Raw genomic sequence first — 16,376 nt, forward strand, 5'->3', positions numbered from 1 at the left:
TTTGGCCCAGGGCGCGATCCTGGAGACCCAGGATCGAATCCCACGTCGGGCTTCCGGTGCATGGAGCCTGCTTCTCCCTCTGCCTATGTCTCTGCCTCTCTCTCTCTCTCTCTCTCTCTCTCTCTGTGTGTGACTATCATAAATAAATAAAAATTAAAAAAAAAAAAAAACCAGAAAGACAACAGAGCCCACACCTGTGGTAGAAAGTCCCATATTAGAATGATAGCAGAGGCAATGACCTTGAAAGCCCCATATCAGAATGTAAACAGAACTTGAGAAATTCCTCCACCCCTTCTGAAAATCCCCTAGACCAGTCTATAAAAAACCCAGCTGTAACCCACATCAGGGTCCAAGTCCCTGCTCCCCTGTGTCGGGTATACTTGGACCCAAGCTCGAGCTTGCTAATAAACCCTTGGTGCGCTTGCACTGGTGTTGGCTCCTTGGTGGTTTCTTGGATTCGCAATCTTGGGCACAACAATACAGTTTAAAAAAAAATCCTTCATTTAGTAAATGCCATTATTTTTACCTCACTCTTTTGAACTTCTCCAACACCTATCTAGATAAACCCCAATCCTAGATAAGTTCGATTCTTCTCTATACCTACAAGTACACTGCTGAGGCCTGATGGAGGAAGTTTTATTTATTTTATTTTTTTAAAAAGATTTTTGTTTATTTACTCATGAGAGGTGGAGGTGGTGGACAGAGGGAGAAGCAGGCTCCCCTGAGAGAAGGGAGCTCAATGTAGGATTCGAATCTAGGACCCCAGAATCATGACCTGAGCTGAAGGCAGACACTTAACTGACTGAGCTACCCAGGCACCTCCCGAGGGAGGAAGTTTTAAGGCCTGTTAATGCAATGTAACATTGATGCTACCAAACGGTTTCTGAAGCTGGAGCTCTCTTTTAACTGGAGTCATTTCAAGTATTCCCCACATTCCTTACCTTTTAATCCTATTTCCTCTGCTCTGTTTTTTCAATAGATGGCTGAATTCACAAAAAAAGAGACAAGTCTTTCTAGCACTAATCTATTAATTTATCCGAATCTATACTTGGCCTCTTCTCTTTTTGTCTTTTCCTCATCAGTGTCCTCAGAAATTATAATCCCACTTCCCTTGTCACCAGACTCCTAGCCTCATCTCTTATTCCTCCTCCCCCTGAATCTCACTCTCAAGCTATATTCAACTGTCTCTCTCTAGATATTAGTGCATGTACTTCAGTTTTCCCCACTCCTCTCCTTCCTGTGATAAAACTCTATTTCTTCTTCAAGCCCCAGATTTTGCTTCCAACCTAAATCCCCAAATCTTGGGTTTGGGACTTCTTTCATGTGCTTCTACAGAACTTATGAGGCCAATTTGTTTGTAGCTTTCATCATACTAGTAACTCCTGTGGGGCAAAATTATCTGTTTTATTCACTTTCCATCTCTAATGCACAGCAAAGTTCCTCGAATACAGAATAGATCTATGAATACTGGTTGACTTGAATTAAAGGCAATAAAGCAAAATATTAAAACCAAAAAATAATTTTTTAAACAAAACTATATTAATGAGCCATAAGAACAAATGAGGTGTGATAAACACTACAACATAGATAAAAGCTGAAAATATTGTGATGTAAGTCAGACAACAAAGGACAAATGCTATTTGATTCCACTTGCAGAAATAAGCAAATTCGAACAGACAGATTAGAAGTCCACAGGGCAGAGGAAAGTGGGGAATAAGCATTAATATTTAGTGGGTATTGTTTCTTCCTGAAATGATGAAAAAACTTTAGAAACAGGCAGTGGTGACAGCTTCATAACATTGTGAATGCCATTAATGCACTGTACACTGATAAAATGAATGTGTATATTAATGAATTATACACTTAAAAATGGTTTAAATGGCAAGTTTTAAGTTACATATATTTTACTATAATAAAACAAATTATTAGTAAACTTTACATTTTAAGTCATACAATAAAAACTGAGAAACTGTAAGTCACATAAAAGGCAGATCTTCTTTAGTTATCTACATATCAAATATCATGAAACAGGTTTACCATAATGGTATCAGGTATCAAGCAAAAAAAAAAACAAATTTTAATTAAGCCCACCTCTTGTCATACCTTAGAAATAAGAGAAGTAATGAGAGAAGCTAAAAAAGTTTAAAAAGCAACTTTTTTTCTTCCATTTCCTATACATTTACACCAAATTATATAGCATTTAAAGGAAAAGGGGGATTGGGAGTATGAATAAATATAAGGCAGAAAGATTTTATATCTACTCATATTTAATAACATTTGTAAGTCTTCAAATTTCAATTACAATACAGACCTCCTTATATTAAAAAACAAGAATGCATTTAACACTTATAATGGTATCAAAACAAAGCCAGGAAAGGAAGATAGAAAAGAGGAGGAAGAAGGTTAGAGACCAAAAGAGATTAAAGCCAGTTTATTACCTGGAGATACTTCCTCCTTCTGTCTTACAGTGTGGTCTTTTGTGAACTTCACTCTTTGATGAGCTCTGATGCATGTCTTGCAGAGCCACTCAACACATTCTACACAAAACCCATTTGCTTCTGCATTGTCCTCACAGCTTGTGCATACCTAATAAGAGAAACATGTCACATCGATTTTTAACAAAAACAAAAAGGTGGTCAAAAAACTAGTCATATATTGGGACGCCTGGGTGGCTCAATGGTTGAGTGTCTGCCTTTGGCTCAGTGCATGATCCCAGAGTCCCAGGATCGAGTCCTGCATGAGGCTCCCTGCATGGAGCTTGTTTCCCCTTCTGCCTCTCTTTCTGTGTCTCTCATGAATAAAGAAAATCTTAAAAAAGCAAAAAAACAAAAAAAACTACTAGTCATATAAAAATGATATACCACTCATACTGGACTCTATCAGCTATCCTGACAGTGTTTGTAAATTTAAACTGACATGTTTTAAATTATAAACATATGAAATGGAAATATGGCATTGTTCTTCATTCAATATATCAAATATTCCAGGCACTATGTTAAGGTACAATGATGGAAAAGCAAACATGGGTCCTGCCCTTATGATACCAAGTCTTGTGGATAGGAGTGTGGGTTGATATTCCAGTTGCCCACTTACTAGCTAAGTAGTCATGGGCAGGTTACTTAGAATGCTTATCTTTAAAGTGAGGTTAATAACAGATTTTATTCAGTAATAGTGAAATTAAATGTGAGGCACACAAACACTTATTGGAAAAATCACATCAATAAATAATTACAAACTGAGGAGTACCACAAAGGAAAGGTATGAGAAGCTATAAAAGCACATGATAGGGGAAAGTGATCTCATTTTAGTGGGGTTGGAGTCCTGGAAAAAGCGAGAGATTACCCAGGCAAGGCTTTCTCTAAGGAGATCATATTAACACAAAGATATGAAAGTTGAGTCATCAATTACTGATGAAAAGACTTCTAGGCAGCGAGAACAGCATGTACAAAAGCCTCTGGCAAGGAGAGGACAGCAGGTTCAAAGTACTGACAGAAAGTATGACTTAAGTGCAGAGATCAAGGCGAAGACTGGCAAGAGAAGCAGCTGGGGGCAAGGCAGGCAGAGGAGCCAGATGAAGCATGATCACATGGCAATTTTGGTCCTTGTCTGAGGAAGTCCCCCAAAAACTTTAAGTGACATGGCCAGACTTGCAATTTTAAAAATCACTGTCACTGCAATATAGAGAACAGATTAGAAAAGGGGCAAGTGCTTTCTGCAGAGACAAGTAAGAGGCTTTTTCAGTGGTTTAGGTGAGAGTGGGTGCACATATGAATGAATGAGGAAGATTGATAGTAAAATGGCTTCAGAGAATGCACTCAAAGGGAGGTGAAGAAGGGATAGCTCCTTTGTTTCCAGCTTGTGTAACTGTGTAAAGGGTGGCACTATTCTCTCTGACGAAAGGTATTAGAAGTATATATAAGCAGTCTTCATATGCTAGGGCAAAAAAAATTTCCCTGTCAGTAGTGCTTTACATTAGCTAAATTCCAAATACCTGTATAACATTTTCCTTAATTCAAGCCTGCCTTTTCTCAGCTCTCATCATCTTTAACTTTTCTAATATCATTGACTCCTACACTTCCCAGAAATCCTTTGGATCTCTTGATACCTCCATATCCTCTTATCTCCCTGATTGCCCTCTGGATCCCATCCCCACACTTCCTCTGATTCTGTACATTTTTATTAGATTTGAGGGCTGTCTCATCCATACTCCCTGCCTTAGCTTCAGCTATCCTGTCTTTAAGGATGTCACCTAAAATTTAATCTCCACACTATAGAAAGAATGAGGAATCCCTAGAATATGAAGTAAAATAAAAAAGCAAAGTGGAAAGTATATCATGCTCTTCTAAGAAAGATGGAGATGGGTGAAATGACATTTGCTAATATTTTAAAAATAACAAAATTACTTAAAATTACATAAAATATTTTAAATGAAAGAATAAAGGAGATTAAATGGCTATCTATAGGATAGAGAAGAAATAAGGTATATGGGTAGGTTAAACAGCAATAGAAGCTTGAGTTCTCTCAATACACTGTTTTATAGATTTTACTTTAGAACTATAGAAATGTTTTATATATAGTCCTACAAATTTAAATTAAAAAAATTAAATCTCTAAAAACCAAAAGCAAATGAAACAAATGAATCTGCCTATCAAGTGGTGGCTTAAACATTCAGAGAATTATTTATTTCAAGTAACTTTAGAATATTACACTGAATGTTAATACATTTTTTTAAAAAATTGAAAAAAAATGGATTTGATTGACTATTTCCTATGCATACATGTAAGTAATTGCTGTCTTCCTTGCTTTCTATTTTGACAGAAACAGCTCTATAACTTCTACTTTCAGTACCAACTCTATGCTTCCATAGTCTTACTCCACAAACCATATTCATGCTGAGCTGGTTCCATATTAGATTCTTTTCTTTTTTTTTTTAGATTTTATTTATTTATGCATGAGAGAGAGAGAGAAAGAGAGAGAGAGAGAGAGACGGAGATACAGGCAGAGGAGAAGCAGGCTCCATGCAGGGAGCTAAACTGCACCAGGGTTGCTCCCATATTAGATTCTGACAATAGATGGTGCTGGAGGAGGACTGCAGTGTCAGAGGAAGAAGGTACTTCATCATCTTAGTTGTCTATTTGCTTGCATTTTCTGTGTATATCACGCCAATCCATGAACTTCACCCTGGTGATGGCAAGTGTATTCCCACAGTAGCACTTAGCCCTGGTTTGCAATGTTGTTAATCCTCACAGAACCAGCTTTGGAGATACTACCACCACAGGCCTACTCCTGCTCTGCTAAGCTCTGTGGTCCCAGGGCCAAAAGCTCAGACACCAACATGAGCTGAGCCAAGCAGCCACTTCAGATGTTTGAACTGATGTTCTACAAGACCCTTCATCTAACTTTGACTCTCTTTGTTCTCTGAGCTGCTTCTTTATAGTTGCTAGTTCTATGATACTTTAAGTATTTTTTATTCTTTCAGTAAACAGGTTTATATCTAGTAAACAATTCTTAATTTTAAGAATTAAGATAGTTCCTGATTGTACCAAAACTGACACAATATATCCTATAACATATATATATTTCGAGAAAACAAATAATGATGTCAATGTAATTAAGAACCAAGATTTCCAATGTCAGATTAAGTGAGATAAAATAAAAAAAGACCTACAAATCTAAATTGGACTTATAAATATCAATATGGTATAGTGGTATATTTGCTTTTTCTTTCCTAGATAGGCTGCTTGTATATTTTCAGCAATTAGACACCCATTACCTCACATGGAAGCACATTTTATTTATGGAGAGTACACTATTGAGCCAAATGAAATCTATTTTTCTTCTTAAGGTCTTCTAGCTACAAGAATCTTAGAAATAGATGTTATATCCTCTTCTCAGTCACTTCTCATGAGCCTCAATCAGGCTATCAGTTTGCTTAGGAGTGGAACACATTCACATTTGATAATCACAGACTTTATTCCCTCTGCCGAATTTGGGTTTTCAGCACATCTATGATTCTCCTGATAATTGGGCAGTCTTCTCGGTACTATGCACATGACAGGGCAGGGAAGGGGAACGGTGAGCCTTCTGTGATCCTCAGCAGGGTCAAGGTAGAACCTCAAAGACTGGCTGCACTGGAGATGATTCTGGTCATCCTATGGGAAAGCCCAGAAGGCATAGCTACAACCCGTATTTTTCACATACTCTATAGGACACCAGGTCAAACTATTAGTTCTGTGGAAAAAATAACAGCAACAGAAACATGACTTTGGACATTTGGGATCACATAAAACGAATAATTGTACACTGAATTTTTACACTATCATCTGGTGGTTTTGGCACTAGTGGGGACATGGTTTTAATTTTTTTGGTATAGCCACTTGCTGTCAGAGCTTCTCGGGTCATTTCTCACATTTTTGCTCCAGAAATCTGTTCACTTGGTTAATACATTAATACAATAAGACTAAACTTGCTTACTTTTCTGTTAAAAATTTGCACCATCACTTTTCTAAAATCCTAGCCTTCTTAAAAACACTAGTTTCCTTACTAAGCTTAACAGTTTTCTATCATCTAATACTTACTTTGTATTCTGTTTATCCCCTTCCCTGACACTTAAAGATTTCAGAGACTCTCTCTATTGCAGGTCCTTAAAATTTCATGTGTTTGAGGTTGATGAGCTTCTTAATAAAAAGATGCTTTAGAGTCCTTTGCCTGTTCCCCAGGAGACACTATGTGGCCTAAATTCAAGACCAAACCTGATGGACTGGTTTATTCTTTTTTATTCAAATGTAATTAACAGTGTTATATTAGTTTCAGGTGTACAATTTTATGATCCAACAATTCTATACATCACTCAGTGCTTGATACAGTTAAGTGCAGTCACTTCTCTTTTTTCAATAAAAAGTATTTGCTAAATCATTCTCCTGCAAGGCCTAGAAATATGACCAACTCAGTGGTGATGAGTACCCTTGGCACCCATACTGTAATCTCCAGATAGACAGCATTTCCAGCTAAAAGGAATCAAAGCCCCTAATATCTTGTGAAAAGAGAAAAAGGAAGGGAGATAGCAGTGACTACTGCAATTGTATCAGAATGACTCAGGAATCAATGTGAGGCTCCTTTTGCCAAGATGGCACAATTTGAGCATCAATAAGAACAACTACTACAACACATTTTGCGTTAAAAATCCATTAATTCGGGATCCCTGGGTGGTGCAGCGGTTTAGCGCCTGCCTTCGGCCCAGGGCGCGATCCTGGAGACCCGGGATCGAATCCCACATCGGGCTCCCGGTGCATGGAGCCTGCTTCTCTCTCTGCCTATGTCTCTGCCTCTCTCTCTCTCTCTCTCTCTCTTTCTGTGACTATCACAAATAAAAATTTTAAAAAAATCCATTAATTCATAATAACACACACACACACACACACACACACTTGTTAGTCAACCTCTGAAGAATGCTAAGAAACTAGGTTACTACTCTAAAAATCAGCAAATAAAGGAAAAATAAATCAAGTGTTTAATCTACCTTTCCTTTATAACCAAAGAATAAATGAAGGAAGTCTTTGGTTTCTCTTCCAATTAAGAAAAACAGGGGAAATAACAGAATGAGAATGTCACAATTTTCCAAGTGCCTAATATAATATGGGGATCATGGCAGTGATAATTAATGGCCACTGACATCAGAAAAAAGAAAGAGAACCCAACTCCTATGCCTCCTGATTGAAGTACACTCAGACATATGGATGAAAGTATTTTTTTAAAATATTTTATTTATTTATTCATGAAAGACACAGGTAGAGAGAGAGGCAGAGACACAGGCAAAGGGAGAAGCAGGCTCCATGCAGGGAGCCTGACGTGGGACTCGATCCTGGGTCTCCAGGATCACACCCTGGGCTGAAGGCGGCACTAAACCGCTGAGCCACCAGGGCTGCCCAGATGAAAGTATTCTTATACCACCACCCCCTCATCCAATGGAACCTGAAACTAAATCAGTCTCTACATTTTTATTGCCAGTGTACATAAGTGACTTTATGAAGATGGTCAGCAAAATGCAGAATAAGGCTAATTTTACAAGACTAAGACCCAGTTTATTTAACAAGTAGGTTAAAAGGAAGGAAAAAGAAAACCAATAAAGTGAAAAAGTAATTTGAGATTAATTAAAATATAGGGTTGAGACATCAATTGTGTAGACCTTATTGGATCCTTACAAACCACTGTTTTAAAAAAAGAAACCACAACAATTAGATACATTATCACTGGGTGTTTGATATATTAAGGAATTACTGTAATTTTTTTTACATATGAAATTAATGTGGTTATGTTTATAAAACTTATTTTCCCATAGAAAATGACTTATGGGTTAGAGGATATAATGTCTGGGAATAACTTCAACAAAATATAATATGTGGTGTGGTCAGGGGGAGGGTGCTGTCAGGTTAAACATAAAACAAGAACTGATGACTACTAAGCTAGGTAACCTGTACATGGGAGTCAAGTGAAACTGTCCCTCTCCTGGTAATGCTTAAAATTATCTGTAACAAAAAGGTTTTAAACTTCTTCAGCTACAAACTTTCCTCAGAGCTCCAGTTTGACCATGGATGACATTACCTTAGTCTTATAGGCAAACTCAATCATATTCAAAACCAATTCTCTAACCACTTCTCTGCCCCCTTTCTCTCTGTGAAAAGCACCACCATCCTAGTAATGGGGTTCCTCTCACTTCCACATCCAATCAGGTATATCAAGCCCTGTGTGGACTTCTTCCCTTCCTTTCCTTATTGCCACCAGACTAGTTCAGATCTATCTTTGCCTAGTGCTTCCTTCATCCCACATTATCATCTCTCCCATCTTCATGGGATATTCCCATGAATATTCCCATGATATTCCCATGAATAGTCCCAAAATATTCCTCCAAGTACCCTATTCCTGAACCAGGTTTAACACCCTCCCCCTCACTTATCTACAGCAAACATGTCAATTTGGACTTTGTCTCTAGTTTAATGGATCATAACTTCTTCCTATTATGTTTCTGTGACAAAAACAGAGTAACTAAACTTACCAAAACTAATATTATACAGAAGCATAAAGCAGCCTCTTAAATTTGTCCTTCAGATTAGAATCCCTTCTATTCTCTGGGGTATCTGGGTGGCTCAGCAGTTGAGGATCTGCCTTCGGCTCAGGGCGTGCGTGATCCTGGGGTCCCGGGATCAAGTCCCACTTCAGGCTCCCTGCATGGAGCCTGAAGTTCCCTGCTTCTCCCTTTGCCCGTGTCTCTGCCTCTCTCTCTCTCTGTCTCTCATGAATTAATGAATAAAATCTTAAAAAAAAAAAAATCTCTTCAATTCTCATCTTATCATCATCAATTCATATTGGATAATAACTACTCTGTTGATTATACTACTTTACTTTTGAATTTCCTGGACTGAGCATTCACATGCATTACTGTAGTTCATCTGATAAAGTGATGTAACTAACAAAGTATATCTAGTATAAATATAATCACATATGAAGCAAAGTGACATGACAATCTGGAAGACAAAAAAGAAAAATCACTGGTATTCACAGGGGAACTTTCAGAGGTCTTAAGTACTTGACACTGTAGCTGACGTAATTACATTTTCATTCTTTAAAGCTGGTTTCACAACAATTAGAAAGTTTATTCCCTGCACCAAGCCCTGTTTAAAATATTACATAATTATTGATAGACATAATGGTCAATGTCAAACACCTTTTATTTTAGAGTCTGTCAGGAGTTTAGGACGTCTCAATAGAAGGAGGCAAAACATTTAAGACTTAATTAATATGCTTACCTGATTAGACTTTTCTACTGTACTGCTGGGAACCTCAGTAGTGTCCTTCACAAAAAAGTTATCTATGATGTGTCTCTCTGCACATTCTTGGCTGCAAACTGGACATCGAATAACTCCAACTGGGAAAAACAAAATTGCGTTCTAAGTTTTTTTGGTTTGCACAGCATAACGATTTCATTGTTTGTATATAACTGTAAAATGATCATGGCAGTAAGTTAACATCTGCCACCATGCAATTCCAAAGTTTTTTTTTCCTGTGCTAAGAATTTTCAAGATCCACTCTTCTAGCTACTTTTTAAAAATATTTACATTCAATTTGCCAACATATAGTGTAACACCAGTGCTTATCACATCACATGCCCTCCTTAATGCCTGTGACCCAGTTACCCCATCCCCCCACCCACTTTCCCTTCAGCAAACTTGTTTCCCAGAGTTGAGTCTCTCATGGTTTTCTTCCTCTATTTTTCCCCCATTCAGTTTCCCTTCCTTCCTTTACAGTCCCTTGCACTATTTCTTTTATTTCACACATAAGTCAAAACATGTGATAACTGTCTTTCTCCAGTTGACTTATTTCACTCAGCATAACACCCTCCAGTTCCTTCCACGTCAATGTAAATGGTATTTATCCTTTCTGATGGCTGAGTAATATTCCATTGTACATATACACCACATCTTTATCCATTCATCTGTCAAAGGACATCGTGGCTCCTTCCACAATTTGGCTATTGTGGACACTGCTACTATGAACATTGGGGTGCAAGTGTCCCCTCATTTCACTACATCTGTATCTTTGTGGTAAATACCCAGTAGTGCAATTGCTGGTTCATAGTTCTAGATACTTTCAAATAGGCAATATAATATTATTATCTACAGTCACCATTCTGTACATTACAACCCTATGACTTATTCATTTTATAACTGGAAATTTGTACCTCTGACCCTGCTCATTCTTTACCCGCTCATGACCCTTTACATCTTAGGCAATCACAATTTGTTCTCTATATCCATGAATTCTCATTATAAATTTAAATACAAATATACTAAGCACTAAATGAGCACATCTCATTCAAATTGTAACTGGGTTCTTTTATAATGTCCACTCTCTTCCAGGTCATACCTGCTATTACTTAACACAAAGCAATTCAGTGTGTGTGTATATATATATGTATACATATATATATACACACACACACACACATATACACACGTATGTACACATATACATGTATCCTACACTTAATTTAACAATGAATAAAACTTCATTATTTTAAATGATATGCCCCTTCAATAACCCCATGCTGCCCTTTTTATTGTTTAGTAATTTCCCCTGGTAGTGGTTTTCAAATATGGATGTGCAGAACCATGTGGGAGATTTTTTTTAAAAAAATTGAGACTTCTGGTTTTCTCTGGATCTACAGAACCAGGATATCTCTGAAGGGGGAGTACAAAGATACTTGTTTTGCTTAAAGTCTCCATGGGAGATTAAGAAACACTATTGTATTTCCTTTAACAAGTACAAATATATCCCTCCTTTGTGGGGGGGGGGGAGAAATAATCTTTCATTGTGCTTGGTAAAACAATAAGTAATAATTATGAATTAAAATCTAATTTTTTAAAAAAGATTTTATTTATTCATGAGAGAGAAACACACAGAGAGAGAGAGAGAGAGAGAGAGAGAGAAAGATCGGCAGAGACACAGGCTCAGGGAGAAGCAGGCTCCACTTAGGGAGCTTGACGTGGGACTCAATCCTGGGTCTCCAGGATCAGACCATGGGCCGAAGGCGGCACTAAACCACTGAGCTACCTGGGCTGCCCAAAAATCTAAATTTTTGATTAAAATTTTAAAAATCTAATATTCACTTGATGCTATAATTTGGACCAAGGAGACTGCAATAAGGTTCTCAGGTACATTTCCTGTAAAATGAAATGCATGAGAATGAATATAAAGTAATCCAAAGCTCAATTTCATTTATATATATATATATACAAGCAATAAACTAATTTTTAAATTGAAGAACCCATTTTACAATAGCAACAAAAATATACTAAGTACTAAGAAATAATTTTTACATATAGAAGACCATTGTGGAGAAAAAATGTTAAGCTATATTTAGAAATAGTAAAATATATCTAAGTAAAGAAAACCTATGTCCATGATGGTAAATAAAGCAATTCTTCCCAAACATATCTATAGATTCAATGCAGTTTTAATAATCTCAACAGGAATTTCAATAGAATTTTGACAAAGTGGTGGGGCATGTCTATCAAGTAACAGGAATTACTCTAAAGATAGTAATTAAAATGGTGTGGAAAAAAAAAAAAAGGGGGATCCCTGGGTGGCGCAGCGGTTTGGCGCCTGCCTTTGGCCCAGGGTGCGATCCTGGAGACCCGGGATCGAATCCCACATCGGGCTCCCGGTGCATGGAGCCTGCTTCTCCCTCTGCCTGTGTCTCTGCCTCTCTCTCTCTCTCTCTCTGTGACTATATAAATAAATAATAAATAATAAATAAATAAATAAATAAAAAAATAATAATAATAAATAATAATAATAATAAAAAATATATATAAAATGGTGTGAAATTTATTCAAGGATAAAAAAAAGTAGAACAGGATACATGTACCAGAAATAGGCTCACATTTAAGTATATTTTATACATGATAAATGTGGCACCAGAGATCAATGGGAAAAGTTCTCATGATGCTGTAGTTCTCTAAAATGGGAGGAGAATGAATTAAATTACTACTCAATTAAAAATAGTAATTCTTTTAAAAGATTAAGAACCTTAAAACTTTCACAAAGAAACATAAGAGAACATCTGTATAACCTTGGAGCAAGAATAAATTTTTTTTTAAGATTTTAATTTATTTATTCATGATAGACAGTCAGAGAGAGAGAGAGAGAAAGGCAGAGACACAGGCAGAGGGAGAAGGAGGCTCCATGCCAGGAGCCTGACACAGGACTCGATCCCAGATCCCAGGACCATAGGCAGGTGTTAAACCGCTGAGCCGCCCAGGGATCCCCAAGAATAAATTTCTAAAGCAAGAAATAAAAAGCAAGAGATTAAGGGAAATATTAATAAATTCTATTTCATTTAGGTTAAGAACTATAGGTAGTCAAAAGATTACCATGAAGAAAATAAGACAAGGCTCAAACTGGAAAAAGATGTACCTAATACATGTTACTAACAAAATAAAAATCTGCAAATTATGAGAAAATGCATTTCACAAAAGATTGAGTACACATATTTTTCCCTATTCTTCCAGACAAGTACAGCTAAAAATCAGGCATTCTACATGAAAAAATCATAAGACTGAAATGTAGAGGGAAGGCAGCAGATTATCTAGAGTCTTCAGGATCCAAAGAACAACACAGAAAACAAACAAACAAACAAACAAACAAAGAACAACACAGTGGTGAGTTCATTGGATTTTCTTTTAGCCTCATATATTCCAAAGTGGGTGTTCATGAAGTCACCAGCCTATGAACACATTCAACAGGTGTAAACAACAACAAAAAATACCCCATAGAAACCTGCTCTGTCCAAAGGACCAGGAAATAGGTAATGTACCAAGACAAAATTTTTAGACAGTAACTGCTCTACTTCAGCCAAACACCACAGATAAAACTGTGCTCCTTTTCCCACCAGCAAAGGGCCAGTGGGAAGCACAGACTTCCATCCTGGCCAAGCAGAAACCAAGTAACCCAACCACACACTGCTGTGGTTTGTCAGAGAAACCTGGAGCTGGGGCTTTCATCCTTACCAGATGCTAATGAGGCCCCCTGCAGTACTAGTGGAGACAACATGAAGAACCTGAATTTTTGCACCTCCCTGAGAGGAATGAGGTACTCCTCTACCTCTATGCTGGGTTGGTGTTAGAAAAGGCCTATCGGACACTCAGAACTTTTACTACTGCCTACCAGTAACCTCGAGCTGTACCCATCCCTTAGATATGTCAATGAAGAACAATGGAAGTAGTGAACAGACACTGATGCCCCTATCAGCCAGGGAATTATCAAGAGGTATCAAGAGACTTTCACACTATCCACCAGTAGTCAGGAGGAGACCCTCCCCTTCCAGATGTCAGGGGATGCAGCATAAGGAACATGGACTTCAATTTCAACCTCTCACGAGGCAGAAAATAAATACTAGGAGCAGAGACCAATGGAACTGAAAACTAAAAGGTCAATCAAACAAAAAGCTGGTTATTTGAAAAGGCCAATAAAATTAACAAAACTTTAATAAGACTGAAGATGACAAAGGAAAAAATACAATTTATCAAAGAATGAAAAATGGAATAGCTACAAACCATGTGGACATCAAAAGGATATTAGAGGAATACTAACACTAGTCACAGAAATTTAACAACGTAAGTGAAACAAATTCCTCAAAAAGTACAAACTCCTATGACTTATCCAGTATGAAATAATTTGAATAGCCCTATAGCTATTTGAAAATTGGCTCCAAACAAACCAAAATACTTAGGTGTAAACCTAGCAAAACATGTACTTATATGCATGGACTTACATGCATATAAGATGTCAATTCTCATTAATGTAAGCTGTGGGTTTAACACAATTCCTAATATCCCAGCAACATTTTTTTGTAGATATAGATAAGATTTTAAAATGTATATAGAAAGGCAAATGTACAATAGTAGCTAAGTCAATATAGAAAACAAGAATAGGGGCAGCGCGGGTGGCTCAGGGGTTTAGCGCCACCTTTAGCACAGGGTGTGATCCTGGAGACCCAGGATCGAGTCCCACGTCAGGCTCCCTGCAAGGAATGGAGCCTGCTTCTCCCTCTGCCTGTGTTTATGCCCCTCTCTCTCTGTCTCTCACGAATAAATAAATAAAATTAAAAAAAAAAAAGAAAACAAGAATAGAGGAACTGTTCTATCCAATTTCAGGACTTATTTTATAGCTACTATAATCAAGAATGTTACTGACCAAGGGAAAGACACAGATGGATAAAACAGAATCGAGAACTGAAAAAGAGCCACACGAGTAGGGCCAACTCATTTTTGACAAGACACGTAAATCATCTTAGCACTGAAAGTACAAAATGCTGATGAGGGATGTAACGTGTTCATGGACTGGAAGATTCATTGCAATAAAGATGTCAATTCTCCCTAAGTTGACCTATAAACCAGTATATTCTATCTAAATCCTAAGCAAGATTTTTTTTATAAGTATAGACAATATTATTCCAATATTTATGTGGAAAAGACTAGCTAAAGCAATTTTGAAAAAAAAAAAAGGTGAGAGGAATTACTACCCAATTTTAAGACTTATATAGATATAGTAGCTGAGACAGAGTGGTATTGGCAAAAGGAAGGATAGACACATAGATGAAAGGAACAGAAGAGCATCCAGAAATACACCTAACACAAATCAGTCCAACTGATTTTTGACAAAAGTGTGAAAATAATTCACACTTTTGGAATTATTGGAATAATTGGAAGCAAAGTCTTTTCGACAAATTGCAACGGAGTAACTGGGTATTCATACTCAAGAAATTGAGCCTCAATCTAAATTTCACATTTTATGTAAGATTAACTCAAAGTGGATCAGATTTAAATATAAAACACAAAACTATAAAACTTTTAGGAGAAAACCTTAAGGACCTTGTACTTTCAAAGCTCTTATATCAAAAACACAACCCATTAAAGAAAAATATGGATGAATTTGATTTCATCAACGTTAAAAACTTTTGCTCTGCAAAAAGCTTGTGAAGATGGAAAAAAAAAAAACCGACTACACACGGGGAGAAAATATTTGCAAAGCACAGATCTGACAAAGGATTCATATCTACAATATATAAAAAACTCTCAAAACTTAACAATGAAACAAATATCCCAATTCGAAAATGGGCAAAACACATGAAGAGACATTTCACCAATGAGGATACACAAATAGAAAATAAGCACACATCACTAGCCATCAGGTAAATGCAAATTTAAAATCAAGATGAGATAGGAGTACATAGGTATTGCCACTACTTTTTATTTTGGATCACTCATACATTCCCAAGGGGAATATAAAATAGCTTGGCAGTTTCTTAAAAATTAAACATAATATTTATCATATGAATTAATCACACTCCAGGGCATTCCAAAGGAACAAACTTAAGTCCACAAAAATCTGAACACAAACTTAATTCAGCGTTATTCATAATCACCGCAAACTTGAAAAGACCCAAATCTCCTGAAGTAAGTTAATGATTAAGTAAACTGTGCTATATCCATACCATGGAATGCTAGTTAGCAATAAAAGGGAAATAACCTTTTAATGCATGCAACAAATTGATTGGATTTTAAGGGCAGCATTCTGAGTGGAAAAAAGCTAATTTCAAAGGTCACTTATGATTCTATTTATGTAGCATTCTTAAAATGACAAGTATAGAGATAGAAAACAGTGCTTTGCCTGAAGTTAGGGATGATGGAGTATGGAGTGAGGAAAGGGTAGATATGACTACAAAGAGAGCACTGGTGGTGATGGAATAAAACAAGAACAGAAGTGTATTGATTGTGATGATGAATATATGAATCTACACCTGACAAAGTGGCAAAGAA

The 16,376-nt window shown here is 36.9% G+C and overlaps 1 protein-coding gene across 2 annotated transcripts in view; it reads right to left on the reverse strand.

The window, feature by feature from the left end:
• TRIM24 (tripartite motif containing 24) overlaps positions 1 to 16,376 on the reverse strand; it is a 98,275-nt gene that overhangs the window by 49,940 nt on the left and 31,959 nt on the right. For both annotated transcript variants that reach the window (XM_072762920.1, XM_072762921.1), the window contains exons 2-3: positions 9,804 to 9,922; positions 2,439 to 2,586 (exon numbers count right to left, since the gene is read on the reverse strand). In XM_072762920.1, the coding sequence (XP_072619021.1) occupies positions 2,439 to 2,586; positions 9,804 to 9,922 (267 nt within the window). The remainder of the gene's footprint in view (positions 1 to 2,438; positions 2,587 to 9,803; positions 9,923 to 16,376) is intronic.

This window comes from Vulpes vulpes, chromosome 7 (assembly GCF_048418805.1).
Source record: "Vulpes vulpes isolate BD-2025 chromosome 7, VulVul3, whole genome shotgun sequence".
In the NCBI taxonomy this organism is placed as follows: Eukaryota; Metazoa; Chordata; class Mammalia; order Carnivora; family Canidae; genus Vulpes; species Vulpes vulpes.